At 43.7% G+C, this 16,562-nt stretch overlaps 1 protein-coding gene across 10 annotated transcripts in view; it reads right to left on the minus strand.

The window, feature by feature from the left end:
* Positions 1-7,439: 7,439 nt before the first annotated feature.
* Positions 7,440-16,562, minus strand: part of SYBU (syntabulin) — a 112,769-nt gene continuing 103,646 nt past the window's right edge. For all 10 annotated transcript variants that reach the window (XM_060287555.1, XM_060287556.2, XM_060287557.2 and 7 more), the window contains 3 exons: positions 12,085-12,288; positions 10,936-11,085; positions 7,440-9,261 (listed from right to left, as the gene is read on the minus strand). In XM_060287555.1, the coding sequence (XP_060143538.1) occupies positions 8,178-9,261; positions 10,936-11,085; positions 12,085-12,288 (1,438 nt within the window). In that variant the 3' untranslated portion in view covers positions 7,440-8,177. The remainder of the gene's footprint in view (positions 9,262-10,935; positions 11,086-12,084; positions 12,289-16,562) is intronic.

Genomic DNA, 16,562 nt, shown 5'->3' on the forward strand with positions numbered 1-16,562 from the left:
TTATTTATGTTTTATTTTGGCTGTTCCAGGTCTTAGTTGTGGCACGCGGAATCTTCCTTGCAGCCTGTGGGATCTTTAGTTTCGGCATGGGACTTCTTAGTTGCGGCATATGGACTTCAGTTGCAGCATGCATGAGAGATCTAGTTCCGTGACCAGGGATCGAACCCGGGCCCCCTGCATTGGGAGCATGGAGTCTTACCCACTGGACCTCCAGGGAAGTCCCTCTTTTACTTTGCTTTCTTTTTTTTTTTTTTTCCCTTAAATTTGTGTATTCATTTATTTTATTTTTGGCTGTGTTGGGTCTTCGTTGCTGTGCGTAGGCTTCTCATTGCCGTGGCTTCTCTTGTTGCGGAGCACGGGCTCTAGGCGCATGGGCTTCAGTAGTTGTGGCTCGTGGGCTCTAGAGCGCAGGCTCAGTAGTTGTGGCACACAGGCTTAGTTGCTCCGCGGCATGTGGGATCTTCCCGGACCAGGGCTCAAACCCGTGTCCCCTGCACTGGCAGGCAGATTCTTAACCACTGTGCCACCAGGGAAGTCCCTACTTTGCTTGCTATCTTTTATTTTCAGTGTCCCTTAGTCGTGGCCATTGGACTGCTCAGTAACTAGAGTAAGTTTTGAGAGTAGTTAATATGCTTTTTCACCAGAAGCCTCAATCTCCTAAGCTGGAAAGAGACACTATTCTAGAAGACCCCTCATCCTCCACCCCATACGACAGATTTCTACCCTTGCATAACTACTGTTGCAACTGCTAATCCACAATCAGGAGTGTTACAGAGAAACTCACTAGAAGTCTTTGACCACCCAAGACAATCTCAGCCTTTCCCTTCAGGGAACTTCCATGGCTATTTTTGCAGGGACCTTGCCTATATACTGCTCTGATCCATCAATTTTGAGAGCTTCTCAGAGTTCTCCAGCTGCTGCAGAGATGGGGCAGTATTAAACAAATCGCCTGTGATTGCAAATCTTTTGAATGGTGGTGGTGGTTTTAAGGGTTAACTGAGACTGAGTGTTCATTATAGTGCCTGGCAACATATATAAGTGCTCAACAACGGTAGTTGTGAGCCCCTGCACACACTTCCTTATGAGCCCCTGCACGCACTTTCTCATGGGATCCTGTGCACACCTCCCACCTCTCACCACACACTGATGTTGCAGCCCCTTCCCTGAGGAGAGTGGGAGAAGTTGACTGATCTTACAAAATTAATTTTTACACACCTTTAAGTTGAACTGCAAGTTTAATAAGAAAGAGAATCAACATTGACTGTGGCTCGGCACCATCAGAGAATTTTAACTATCAGTGACTCTTCACATCCATTGAGGTGGACATTATCCCCACCTGACATGTAAGGAAACCAAAGCTTAGAAGGACGATTGTGTGCCAGCTTAATGGAAAGGAAAATAGCAAGCTTTGAGAGCAGCTATATTAGTGTTTAATCAGCATTCTAAATGGACTATGAAGGCCTATCTTCACTTGATGAAACTACGAGCTGCCAAAGAGTGAGCTTTTAGTCATTCCTCTCTGGTTCTTAAAGAGCTCAGTGATGTTACAAATGATAGTAGATAATGTGTTTCTAAGAATTTATTTAATAAACATGAAAGAAATTAGCTTGGCTTTTATTTTCATATAAATAACAACTGTGGTTGAATGTCAATGCCATATAATTATGTATTTCCAGGTTACTTGGGTCAGATGTTATAATCAAGGCAAAATGAAGTGTGGTTTATATTCACACATTTGCATAGGCCAATTAGCTCACTTGATTGGGTCACATTTCAAATGAGGCCAAGGTTACAGGTTTCATACATGTGCAGACCAGTACTACACCCAGAGACCTTCCTGCTACAAATTGTGTCCCTGACCTTGTCCGGGTATCTTCCTAACACGTGTCTTCAGGATCTGGTTCAGAGAGTGATTGGCACAAAAAAAATCATCCCCGTGAACGGGAACTCAAAGGACATAGTCTGAGTTGGTGGTGTGTTGAGAGAAATTGCTATGGTTTCTTATTCTTGGGTCAATTTTGGCTCATTATAAGATATTAATATCTTCTTGTAATTGGTTTCATTTGTTAAAATATTCAGACCTTAATTTGAATCCTTAATTTATACAGCAATGCAGTTTCCAAACCTGTTGACTATTCCTGGGTAAAATGAGTGGTTACCTATTTTATGGAGAAAAGTGACATCATCATTAGATATACTGGCCCTTGAAATAAATGAAAAAAAAATTTTTTACTCGGTATTTTATTGTAGTGGTCAATAAAGTAAGCTGTGCATAAGAATAGAGATATGAAGTGTGCCCTATTTAAGTTTAAAGCACACAAGTGATTTTGATTCCTTTTTGAAGCTCTGCAGTGCATCCAGGCCTCTTTAGTTGCCTGTCTTGATTCGAAGGAGCCCTTGTGGAGTAACGTGGTACCTGGGTGATCATCTTTAAAACTTTTTTCCATGCACTGCTTTCAGTGTGAAAATTATTAAGACTGCTTTCAAGTTTTTCATTTTCTCCATACAAGCCAGAAATAATGCGCTGGTTCAGAAGAATTAAAGGTCAGTTTAAAATGCCAGCACCTATTGTTTACTGTAGAAAGTGAGGCTGGCAAACCGTTTCAAACCCTGTGAGCTATCTGATTGCAAGGAAGGAGAGAAAGGATCTTTCTTACTGCACCATCAAATTAGAGAAATATTGCAGTTGTTAGTAGTTTTCATATTCCAGTCCATTAAAGCTACAGTCTAGCAAAAATTTAATTTTTCAGTTATTCAAATAGCTTTGATCAGAAATGCTACTTTCAAGGAACAAGGGTGAAAATATCTCTGAAGGTGGGCCAGATAAGATTACCATGGGAGGAACTCTAGGGCCATGAGGAGGAAAGCTCTGACGCCTGCCTTTAACAGCATTCACTAGAAAGCCTGGACTGTGGGTTTTACATCATCATTTCACATCCATAATCCCAGATGCTTCCATTGCCTCTGGAGATGGAGTGACTCTCTTCCCACTCAAATCAACAGAGCAGAGGCAAACAAAGTTTTGTGAGAAAAGGTTAGAAAACATCTCTATTAAGCATTAATTTGTTTAGGACAGTAGAAGATCGAGTCCAGAGTACTTATTCTTCCAATGAACTGAGAGTTACCACATAGGAGATCTTACTTGAAGTGGCAGTTTTCAAAGAACCTGGTATATAGTGAACTGGTTTTTAAACTGTTCGCAGAGGTGACACTGGAACCACTGCAGGAGATGAGAGGGAGGCAAATGGGAGGTCTCCAGGCCTGGTGCCCTGTTCCAAACACTGCACTTTTATGTGTTTTGTGTATTGGGTTTTTTTATGTTGAAAATTTATTTTTGAGAGAGACACACCTTTTACAAAACTTAAATGCTGCTGAAATATTCCGGTCTTCTAACACAAACTTTTGAGTAGCATTTAAACGTTTTTTAATTTTAAAATTCTTTGGAATCATTGTTATAACCATTAGTTACCACAATCATCGTGATTGAGGGAGAATCAGTAGTCACAGCAGAGAATGTCTTCCAGTGGTTTGAAAATAATTACCTGATATAAACATGTTGTTTATATTCTATTTGGACCTTCCAATTGTTTTTTTTCTCCCAGGACCATTGGGAGTTTGTTGACATTCTTTCAAGATTTGATTTCTGTAAACTGCTATTTTTAATTGCCTAGGTTACTGCTTCATTGTACACATTTTGCCTGGTAAGACTGGGAATAAGTGAATTTTGTAAAAGTGCTCACTGAGCCAAAATGGAAGTCGGAACCTACCCCCAAACTTTCAAAATCCTCAAGAGAAAAACATATTGGACCCAGCCACTACTTAGGCAGGGCCTATGACAAATGCAAATCACAGACTTCCTTTTTCTCCTGCCACAAATGTCAGAAACACTTGGCATCTGAGTGTATTGCATTTTTTTCCCCTTTCTGAACAGCTCAACTTGGAAAGGTCAGCATATCCCTTTGGGAAAAATCTTTTCTCATAAATTGGAATGTTTGCACACATAACTGTAGGAAATGTTTAACATTTGCTTTGATGGGACAGCAATTTATTCAATAGAGTAGAATTGTTCTTCTTTTTCCATCTTCCTGCCTGTTTGTACATCACAGGCACCCAAATTACGGAAAGCAACTTTGAGGCAGTTCTTTCTATGAGATCAGATCCTCCTGTCCACAAAACCAGCCAACGCCTTGGGCTTCCGAAATGCAAGCTATGACCCATCTTTTATTTACTCTGAGGGACTCATTTGTGACAGACTTTGTTCTGAGTAAAAGCAGTAATTTTCCACAATACATATCGAAACCCTGGGAAAGAAGGAGGAGGAAAAGGTGGGGGAAGGAGGCAGGGAGAAAAAGAAAAACAGAATAGCCACTGCCAGGGTCTCCTGTTTTACCTTCACACAGATTTGTTTCCATGTGTATAACAAGTTACACTACACTGTGTCCACTGTTGCAAATGAGTTAACTTTCTTTGAATCTTCTGGTTTGAGTAAAAGAAAAGATACAGGTCATTAAGACAACAAAGCAAGTTGCTGTTTGGGATCAGCTGCCTCCAGTGTGGTAATCAACATAATCATTTGCAGCTCACAGAGAATTCTTCTTCACCAGCACCCATCTTGCCATCCATCTTGAACTGATGAACAGTTCTGAGTTTATGTGGTTCTATTTGTTTCTGTAGCAACAAACGGATACCAAAAACACGCTTGTAATTTTTCTTAAAAATGCTTAATTTAGCAATGATGAAAAGTAAACACGAGGAGGGAGTGTAAGGAAGATAGCAGTATCTAGGTGTTGGTCTGGGCTAGACTACAGGAAGGAACCTATGTCAGCATGGCTCATTAGTTTGGGAAGCTTCCGATTATTCACTTCCAGAAACAGCTTCCCTTCCATTTCAGCCAAGTCCCTCTGCTGCTGAGCGTGTGCTGTGTAAGAGCCCATATGTGTGCCTGAGGCACGTGTGTATCCCACGGAAGAAACAGCCTATCTGAGACAGCCCACCTCGCTCCACAACTCCATCCTGTCCCTTTGTGTCTTCTCAAGGACTTCCCTCCTTCAATTAATTCTTTCTCTCCTAGATCATCAGTTTCTTTCTCTTCATTGGCTCAATCACAAAAACCTACAAACATTATCTCCTCTCAATATTGAAAAATAAAACAGATCCTTGCAACGCATATCCCCTTGTAACTGCTACCCACTGCCCTACTCCCCATTCACGGTAAAACTTCAAAAAAAATTAGCTGCACACATTGATTTCCGCTTTCTCGCTTCCATTCACTCTCCAACCCACTCCAGTCTGGCTTCCATCCCCATTTTTGCAAAGAAAATGATCTTGACAGTCACTAAGACTTTGTTGTCAAAGCCAGTGGACATCTATCTGTTCTCATGTTACTCAGCTTCCTAATAGGATTTCAACACAGTTGACCGTTCTCCGCTCTTGGTTTTCAGAATATTGCAGTTATCTAGTTTTCCTCCTGCCTTTGGGCTGCCTCTCTCAGGCTGTTTTGTTGGTTCTACATCCTCCACCTCTATCTAGATGTAGAAGTGCCCTTGGACTCAGTCCCTGGCCTTCTTTTCCTCTTTACACTCTCCCTGGATGATTTCATCCATCCCATGGTTTTAAACAGTATGTAAATGCTGAAGAACCCCTGTTTTATAACCCTAGCCCTGATGACTCCTGTGATTTTCACATTCATACATGCAGTTACTCACTTGACATTTCCACATATTTAACAGACTTCTCAAATTTATTGTCCCAAACTAGCTTCTGTTGAACTTTTCCATTCTCAGTAAATGACACCACTATTGACCTAGATGCTCAAGTCAAAAACCTGAGTGATCCTAAATTTCTCTCTTCCTTAAACCCTACCCCATCTCCTCCCCACATCCCATCTATCAGCAAATTGCACCAGTACTATTTTCAAGATCTATCTTTAATTATTCAACTTAATCTCTATATCCACTTCTACCTCCAAATTGTCTTCACTCATCTGGACTATTACAGTGGTCTTCCTGCTGCCACTCCTGCCTCCGTACAATACATCCTGCCCATAGCAGCCACAGAGTCAAAAAAAGAAAAAAAAAGAAAGCAAGGAAGAAATCCAGATTGTATCATTGTCCTGTATAAAGTCTGTTAATATTTCTCATTGCAGTGGGAATAAATTCACACCAATCCTACCATGGTTTACATGGCCCCATATGAACTAGCTTCTCTTCCACTTCTCCAGCCACCCCCGTGCCCCTCACTCTGCTCTAGCTACGCTGGTCTCCTTGATGCCCCTCTAACATGTCAAGCCCTTTTCTGCCTCAGGGCCTTTGCCTCTGTTCTTTTTGCAAAATTTTACTCCCCCATATCTTCCCACAGCTGGCTCTTTATCATCCATTAGCACTAATGGTATTTCTTCGGACAGGTGTTCCTGGCCTTTGTCCCCATCAGTCTTGGTCAAAGCATCTGATTCCCTTGGAAGCACTTACACTATCCAGAATTAATTTGTTCATTTGTTGGCATGTTCTGTGTCTTTCACAGACAGAATGTGAGTTCCCTGAAGGCAGAAGCCTTGTCTGTCTCCTTCGCTATCGACGACAGGCCTAGCGAAGTGCCTAACGTGTGAGCACCCAGTAAGTATTTGTTGGATGAATTCATTCAACAGCTATTTTTAGAACCCCTACAATATGCCACCTACTGTTCTAAGTGCTTGACATTTTTCTGTGAACGAAACAGAACACAGATCTCTGCCCTCAGAGACCTAGTATTTTAGTGGGGGAGATGAGCAATAAGCAAGACATAGTAAGTGACAATACAGTACGTTTAAAGGTGATATGTGCTGTGAAGAGGAGTTTCTGGGTGAAAACTTAGGATATTCCCCAGTCTCTTCCATTTGTGTGTAAAGTGGAAAAGTCATTTGCTTTGCAGACCCTTGAAATCTTGGCTTCTAGAGATGAAAGATGAGATCCTGAGCAATCTACCTCTTTAAGGCTCAGCGCCCTTATCTGTAGAGTAATACCCATATCACAAGATCGGTGTGAGGAATAAAGTAATCCAGATTTAATACTGTCTCATCCCTTCCCAGCCACCCACTCTCACCCTATTATTCCAAGGGGAGGACACATACGGTGCAGCATTTTCTCCCTCTCTGAACCCCCAGCATGCTTTAAAACAAAATCAGCCCAACTTTCCTGAAAATACCCAGTATATCCTTACTGAATAAATATGTGGACTAACAAGTGTATGGATAATTTCAGAGCAAACAAACAATCAAAGCTACTTGTCTTCAAAAACAATGCTTTTTAAAAGACAGAGTAGGAAGTCCTCACCTTTCTTTAATAATTATTTTCCCTCTTTATCATTTAATTCCATTTTTACAGATCCCTACTGTTAAAGATGGAAGGATCTGCTATCCATTTAGTCTTTCTTACCATATGTAAAAGTAAAATCCCAGAGATAAATATTTTATAGGAGGATAGAACATTTATTTAAATGGAAACACTAATCTTTATTTTCATCATGCTGAAGTGTGTGGTTACAAACGATTTTCAATAAAACACTATATATAATAAGCAAAAAATAAGTTAATACAATGTAAACCTTACATATAGTTTCATCAATTGACAGGTTTAAGAACAGACAAGCCATTTAAGACTTTGGAGCTACGTCTAGTAGAAAACTGCAAACACTCAAACCTTATCAACCCCAAGTAAGACACTAAAGAGCTATCAAGACTTCTTCAAACCAGTTACACAAATACATTTTTCTTTTTGGTTACAATCCCCTGCTATGCACAAGACCACTGGAATGCTGTAACAATTACACATTTTTAAAATAACGGCAAAAAGCAAAGCAAGGAGATAACATGCCAGCCTTATAGAAGCTGTCTTGAAAGTGCAAACTTTGCATTTTCTCTACCTGCACCACTAGGATAAGTACGGGTACCTCAGACGACACGGCAAGATCGTGAGCATGCTTTCTATATCACACTGGTGGGACATGTACTGGAACCAGGTCTCCATGCCTTCGAAGATACCTCCCGTTTTAAACAGTGAACAGGCTTCAACTAAATATAGTGCAAATCAAATACCGAGGAGCAAAAACGACAGAACAGAGACCGCCACAGGTCGACCCGCTGCTTCTCCACCTAGCGTCAGGCCACACGGGACAGACTGGCACACGGAAGTGACATCTTCTGTCTAGGGTTTGATATGACAGGTGGTGCGGCGGAGCGAGTGCAGGGCCACCATGCAGCAGCCCCGCAGCAACGCCCCGATGTTGTAGATGGGATCCGTTCCCCCCCTCTGAGTACTGAACGCCCACAGCACGGTGGGGACCACGGGGGCCGCCACGGCCAGGAGATCCACCAGGAAACTGCTGCTCCAGTACCGCCCCACGACGCCCCCGCCGCACAGCGGGACCAGGCTGTTCAGCCTTTCCTCCGCGGAGCCTGCAAAATCCAGCTCTCTCATGAGGCGGTTCCCACGTGCCTCCGGACCCACCTCGGCGGTCGGGGTCTCCACGGGAGACAAAAGGATGGCGGAGTTTGGATTTCTTGGAGTTAAATCGACCATGATGGCAGAGATGGACTCCAGGAAGCTTTCCATCGAGTCGGCCCTGGACTCATCCTCAGGGGACGTGGAGCTGGAGGGACAGGGGTCCTGGAGCTTGAGCACATGCCGGATGAGCTCAGAGACGGCAGGGCTGTAGGGCACCACGTCGGTCTGCACGGCCTGCTCTGCCACCGCGCTGCCCTCTTCCTGACCCTCCAACTCGAGGACCTTTGCCCCAGGGCTGGCACGAAGCAGCTCCAGGTCGCCGGCCTCCACGGTGGTGGCTGTCACCAGCTCATCGAACACATCTGTGCCGTGGCCTGCGCTGTGTTCCCCCAGCAGCTCGCTGTTGGCCCCCGGCTCCTCCGGGGTCAGCGCCTCGGCCGTCGGGCCAGAAGCCGTGCTGGGGGCTAAGCCCTTCTCCAGGGAATCACACGGAAAGTCGAGACACAGCTCGTCCCTCAGAGAGCCACTGTGCGCCATCTCCATGCTCTGAAGTAGAGACTCCAGCTTCTTGTTTTGAATGTTTATGTCCACAAAATATTTCTGAATGCCTTTGTCCTTATCGGCCAAGCTGCTCCTCATTGTTTCGATGACCTGTTTGAGCTGTTGGATCTCCTTCCTGGCTTCCTTGAGGGCCAGCTGGGCCTCCACCCGGTGGCATTCTTCCTCAATCCAGTCCTCCCGCATTCGGGCCAGCTGGGACTTCAGCTCCACGATCTCACTCTCCCTAGAGCCAGAGGAGACAAGCCCTGCTCAGAAAAAGGCCAACTGTGAAGCAGGCAGCAAGCAATTCTGGCGCCCAGCCCAGCCCATGCTCTCCCACTGGAAACATACAGGTTAAATCAGTTTTGAAATTTTATTAGCCCTGAACTGCCCCCTTAACTGTAAAACAGCTAAAATAATAACAGTAACTAGAATCAGAATAAAAAATGCTATTATTGTTTGTTTGTTTTTTTCTTTTTGAGTGCCCACCATATGTCTGATATTTCACTAAGTACTTTTCAGGCATTATCTTCTATTCGATACAGACAGACCTCATTTTACTGCACTTTGCTTTATCGTGCTTCGCAGATAGTGTCTTTTTTTTTTTTTTTTTTTACAAATTGAAGGTTTGTGGCAACCCTGCTTTGTCAGACGCTGGTTAGCATTTTTTAGCAATTAAGGTATTTTAAAATTAAGGTTTGTGCACTGTTTTTACATATAATGCTACTGCACCCTTAGTAGACTCTAGTGTAGTGAAATAACTTTTATATGTGATGAGAAGTGAAAAAATGCATATGACTCACTTTATTGCAATATTTGCTTTACTGCAGTGGTCTGGAACTGAACCTGCAACATCTCTGAGGTAGTCCTTTACTTAATATTGGAAATTGTTTTATTGGAACACATTAGTGTCTCTTAGCTTGCTTTTATCTCCATAGTCTACTCTTTCCTATGTCCACAAAACAACTTGTGGAAGGAAAGTCTGTATCACTTTTAATTACCTATCAAAGGCAGAAGGCAGACTGATAAGCTTTAGCAGTGCAAAACAGTTCTGATCATATACCAATGATAATTTCTTAAAAATTTATTTAAATCATAAAAAGCTACATGTTGCAAGGACTTTGTGAAATGTTGATCATTCTGTCTCCTCTCAGGCAGGATGACACTGGATCCATCCTACACTGAAGGGAATCTATTTTTTTTTTAGATCCTTCACAGGACCCTATTTCCAGATATTTGTCAAAAAATTCTTCCTTACATATAATTTCTTCATAGTCCGTGTAAATATATGTCCTCATATTCTCAGTGTTTATGAAGACCAGGTAGTCAGGATCCTGACATATTTGAAGAGATGCTGTAAGTACTGCTTCTTTAAGTTTAGGCTTGACTCTTCTCCAGTTTCACTGCCTTCCCATACCTCCCTCCCATGATTATTCAAACCCTCCCATAGATTCCTCAAATCATAAACCAAAGACTTCCAGGGCTTCCCTGGTGACGCAGTGGTTGAGAGTCCGCCTGCCGATGCAGGGGACACGGGTTCGTGCCCCGGTCCGGGAAGATCCCACATGCCGCGGAGCGGCTGGGCCCGTGAGCCATGGCCGCTGAGCCTGCGCGTCCGGAGCCTGTGCTCCGCAACGGAAGAGGCCACAACAGTGAGAGGCCCGCGTACCGCAAAAAAAAAAAAAAAAAAAAAAGCTGGACACACCCAGAAAAAGCAGAGGATCCCTTCCAACCCAGGAGGGTTCCCTGGACCCCTGAAACAGCAGGATTATAAAATAGCTCTTTTGAGAGACTGATTTAAGAAATGTGACAAAAATTAAATGAAGTAATTTGTCTTCTTTTCTTGTGTCGGTTCATATTTCATTTTATGGAAAAAGAAAATGTCCTAACCCACAGCGTGCAAGGAACGTGGATTCACCTCTCATGCAGTCGGCGCTCAGACTCCTTGAGCCTGGTCTTCAGGTGTCTCACTGTAACCTCTTTCTGCTGCAGAGGAGTCAAGTACTGCTCTGGATTTGGGGGTTTGACACCATGATTTTCACCACAGGACATGTACCTTCCAGATCGTCTGAAACAATCGAAGTAGCGACATGTTACTTTTTCTATAAAAACAAAAGTTAAGGCACAGCTAACAGGTTGAGAAGAAATGGCAGCCGTTTGCTGGGACCTTAAACCCCAGCGGCATGTGACCTCACTTCAGAAGGGGGACAATAATCCACCTGTCAATCTTAGGACTGTTCAAACTGGGAAGATTGGGGGCGGGGTGTTTGTGGAGGGGGCGGGGACGGGAGAGGGAGATTTTCTGTGGCCTAGGGATGATCTCATATAAAACAATGCACAATTGTCCACCGGCCTGCCTGGCAGTTCAGAGTAACAGGCTATTATGTTAGAGGACAGTGAGTAGGGGCAGGTGGGAGGGCAGGAGGGAGCGAGGTGACCTCGCTTCCACACAACGTGCCACTTGCCTAAAGGTCCCGATTGTTGTTAGTTGAATTCAGATTGTTCTGACATCAGTCCCTGGTGTGAGTGTGCTGACTTGGTGGAAACCTCGTTCTTCTGCAGGGAAAAAGGCTAGTCCAGTCTCACCAGATAGGTTTTGTAAGAGAGGCGCCCAGTGCTCTACAAAACTTCCCTTGCTGGAATCTTGGCCCCTCTTAGGCCTGGCCAAGAGTTCCTGCTCTATTCCCAGTGCTTGACACAGTACTGGGCACAACGTGGTGCTCAATAAACATCTGATGTTTGAATGAATGAGCAAACACACGAATGGCTCTTCTCTGTTCGGAGGGAAATGCATAGGACCCTCCTACTGCCGCTCTGCCATTTTTACTGCCTAGCCAGGAACTCCTGGGACTGCGGAACCTTATTAGAAATGAAACTGTGGCTCGTGTCCTTTCTGCAGCAGCCCTTGAAGGATTAGCTGAGTGTGGGAAAGGAAAGAGAAGTGTTGTATGACAGAATAAGGCAGGGCATCAAGAGTTGTATCATTTAAAAAAATTTTTTTTTTTAAGAGAAGCTTACCAAGTAGGACAAACTAAGAGTCATGAATTGGGAGACAGACGGCACTCACCTCATGATGGGGCTGCAGTCACTTCCCTTGTAGGAGCCGGAGTTGCTGCTACTGGGGGAAGAAGGCGCATAACTGGGATGGATGTTAACGGGACTCAGCTGATTCCTGCACAGCATGGACAGAAGGTCCTTCTCCCGTGGGGAGGGTGGGCTGTTGCCAGTCTTGTACGATGAAGCTCCATTGCTCCGCCCGTGGGGACCTCGACTGGGAGAGAAGCATGAAGAATGTTAGAATCCTTGGGGCTGTGGATACCCAAATGCGAACGCTTTGTTCCTTCTTAAAAGCTAGTCACCACTGAGGAAATCCAATCTATAGGGTTGAAAAGGGCAACATAATTATTAGAGCAGTTTGGCTTTATGAGTCGCCTTCTTCCCACCTGCCCGATATTTTCTCTCCTGTGTCACCAGCACAGGCAACCTCTCCCTCTTCTATTCTTTCAAATAGTTTCTGACCATAGATTAAACCCAGCTGCCTGCTAAGAACACAAACCATGTAAAATATTGATTTGGTTTCGTTTCGTTCCAGAGGCCATTTTGAAGATGTGGCTTTTGTTCCAGTATACCTGTTTCTGTGTAAAAATATTCAGGTTTGGCTCACGTTGGGTAAGAAAATTAGGGTGTTTCATTTGGAGGATGGGGGAGAAGGGGTTTGCCCGTAAAGAAGAAGGAAAAAACAGGATAAACATAACCCACATAAATGTATTGTCTATAATTTTAACCACCTATTTTTTTCTTTTTTTTCCCATCCCCAATGACATAGCACAACCTTTATCATTTAACTGCTTAAAATGTTAGCCCCCTTTTTTTCCCTGCCTCTTGTCTTGCCCCTCCAGCAAGGAGGCCGTCCCTGTGGTGAGAGTGGCTTTTCCAATATGGAATTTGAGTATCGCTGGCCTCCTCAAAGCCATTCAGTGATTCCCCGCAGCCTCCAGAATAAAGGCCAGACCCCTTAATACAGCTCACAAGGTCTGACCCCACCACCCCATCCAACGCATCCTCTGCTGTTCCTCCCCCTGCATTCCAGACGATGTACAGTTTCCTGATGGTCCACGCTCTCCATCATCTTTTTATTATTCTCTCTGCCTAGAATTGTTCTTCTGCTCCTACCCTGAGCCTCTGGGTACCTCCTACTTCAAGACTGATGGGAACCTACTCCAAGCAGCCTTCTCTGGACCCCTCACTCCCTCGGCCAGTGTAGGTACTGTTCACCGGCGCTTTCCAACACCCTGTGCAGGCTTCACCGTGGAAATTATCACAGTGCATCACCACAGCACGTCTGTCTGTCTTTTCCACTAGACTAGGGCATCCTGAGGGCAGAAGCACAGCCTGTGCTTTTACGTCCCCACTACCTCCTGGCACATGCTAGGTTCTTCCTAAATGACTGCTAAGGGAATAAACTGGGTTGAAGTCCTGGCACTGCCACTTACTAGGAACTTAGGCAAGTAAGCCACTTAATATTGGGGATATATGATAACTTTCACAAAGTTGATGGGCAAATAAATCAAAGAATGGATGTTGAGTACATTGGACAAGCTGTTAAGGGCAATTCAACTGCAGGGTACTGTTTCTGGATAAACTGTTTGAACCTCCCTGTTAATCTAGTTCCATTAAATTTGATACCCCGGAGTGTAAGGAAGCATCTAGAGAATGTTGAAATTACGAACAAGATACTTTTCATATAGCAGGACTTATTTTTGTCAATCCGTCTTTGCAATTTTGATTACAACTGTATCCAACGGACACATCTCACTGAGAAACATGAGTGAATGTGAGTATGAGTGTGTGTGGGGGTCTACTTGGCTCCAAAATCACAATTACTTACTTAAAATCGAATACAATTTCAACTAGCAGTCAACCCAGTAAATCACATATAAATGAAACATCACCAAATTCTAAACTTAAAAATCTTTCCTTTTGAAATCATCCACATGGACTCTGCCTCCTTTTTTGTGAGAAGAGGACATTTTATATGGAACAGATGGGCTGGTGGCTTTGTGACAAACCAACTTCAGCAGTTCTTTGGTGGGTGTGGGGCAGAAAAGAATATGTACTCTGGCTTGGATGTGCCTCTCTATGCTTCACTTCTGTTGGCCTGACTATTTCTTAATGTGGCTGTGAGAAAGATGGAGAGTCAACCATTACAAGTTAGGAGAAAGAGTAAGGAGCTATCCCTCATGTGGACCTGGGGAGTTCTATTCTGAGTTAACCTTTGCTGAGAACCTTCTGTGACCCAAGCCTTGTTGCAGGTGCTCTATGAACATTGTTTCACTTAATTTTGACCATCATGGCAATAAGGCTTATGGCAATAAGACTGGTACAATGATCATTTCCCTTTTATATTATGTGAAGTACAGGCAGTACTCAGTTATGTGAAATAACTGAAGCTCAGGGGAAAAAAAAACTGGTTCAAGAACTCACAGCTCAACTGGGATTTAAATCTAGGTCTCAACTCTACAGAAATGTCTCCAGCTTTATACAAGTGGAATATATTGTTTGGGTCTTGTAAACAGGTATATTAGGTACTGGCTAGGTATGTGGTTATTACCTGAAGAATTTACCACTGACTTCTTTAGTTTGATGCATGCACTAAGATGCACGATTAGTGACATACAAATTAAATGAGATGAGGATTTTGTAAGAACTCATCTGCTATACAGAAAAGAGCAAAAACTCTTCAGACTATCAAACATTACTAAGGTATAATTGAGTCTTGAAATATATTTCAGGAAATGAGTTATTAGGCTGTTTGTAATAGCTAACTTTAAAAAAAGAAACTACATGCTTTAAATTATCAGTTCTGTTCCTTACATTTAGTTTAGTTCAAATGCTAACATGTGGGTACAAACTCATTGTGGATGATAATAAAAAACATTTGCAATGGAGAAGACAGGATTCCATGTTTGTCAAGGCCGTGCACAGGCAAATCTGACGCTACCTTCCTAGCTCTCTCCAAATCCCTTGGTCTGATGGACAAAAAGAATGCAGCCCACAGAGAGGAGATAGAATTCTGGTACCCCGCCCCCTTCCTGCAAATCTTCCTGCAAAACTGGAAAGTGAGAGAAAGGGAGAAGTGAAGAAGGGATCCTCAGAAGGCTCCCAGGTGACTATTCTCCAGGCATTGCCCTTTCCTTCAGGTAACATCCTCACCCTCACCGTCACCGTCACCACCACCATCACCATCACCATGCTCACCAGCACTATTATGGGCTGAATGGTGTCCTCCCCAAATTCGCAGGTGGAAGCCCTAACCCCCAGTACCTAAGAATGTGACTGTATTTGGAAACGGGGCTTTAAAAAAGGTATTTGTGCTAAAATGAGGCCCTTAGGATGGGCTCTAATCCCAATTTGACTAGTGCCCTTATATGAAGAGGAAATTTGAACACAGACAGGCACAGAGAAAAGACGAGGTGAGGAAACAGGGACAACACAGCCATCTACAAGCCAAGGAGCAAGGCCTCCACAGAAGCCAGTCCTGCTGACACCTTGATCTTGGACCTCTAGCTTCCAGATTGTGAGAAAGTACATTTCTGTTGTTTAACCCCCCCCAGTCTACGGTATTTTGTTATAACAGCCTGAGCAAACTAATACGATCATATTCACCACCATCAGCGGCAACAACGGCAGCATCTTGCCCATTAGTATTATTTTTATCACTGTTGACTAAAACAAGCATGTAATGGCTCTTTTCCTGAGTTCTGGGCACCGTGTTAAGCATTCATATCTATCAGTTCTATTAATCAGTGAGGTAGGTGCCATTATTACCCCATTTTCCAGAACAGGAAACTGAGGCTCGGGGCCCTGGGTCTTGCACCTAATAAGCAATGGATGCTGAACTCAAGCCCAGGTCCATCTGACTCCAAATCCCGAGCTTTTTTTTTTCTTCTTCTTACTTCTCTCTGCCTCTGATTAAGATTAGAGTTTTAGCTTTGTTGTTGTTGTTTTTAAATTAATTTATTTTTGGCTGCATTGGGTCTTCGTTGCTGTGCACGGGCTTTCTCTAGTTGCGGCGAGCGGGGGCTACTCTTTGTAGTGCGCGGGTCTCTCATTGCGGTGGCTTCTCTTGTTGCAGAGCACGGGCTCTAGGTGTGCAGGTTTCAGTAGTTGTGGCATGCGGACTCTAGAGTGCAGGCTCAGTAGTTGTGGTGCACGGGCTTAGTTGCTCCGCGGCATGTGGGATCTTTCTGGACCAGGGCTCGAACCTGCGTCCCCTGTATTGGCAGGCGGATTTTAACCACTGCGCCACCAGGGAAGCCCTAGGGTTCTAGTTTAAGAAAGAGAACTCCTCAGAAATATCAGCAGAGTTGGCCTTCTCTAAGAAGAGATGGTTTATAAATCTTTTAAGTTTTGTTTTTAAAATTGCCTGTCAAAAACATTCCTTCCAACTACCTCTGTCCTTCATTTCCCCCACCCCTTCACCACATGTTCCTGCTAGCCTTCCTCCCAGGATCTAATTCTCCACAAAGAAAATTCATCTACTAC

The sequence above is a fragment of the Globicephala melas genome, chromosome 17 (genome assembly GCF_963455315.2).
Source record: "Globicephala melas chromosome 17, mGloMel1.2, whole genome shotgun sequence".
NCBI classification, from domain to species: domain Eukaryota; kingdom Metazoa; phylum Chordata; class Mammalia; order Artiodactyla; family Delphinidae; genus Globicephala; species Globicephala melas.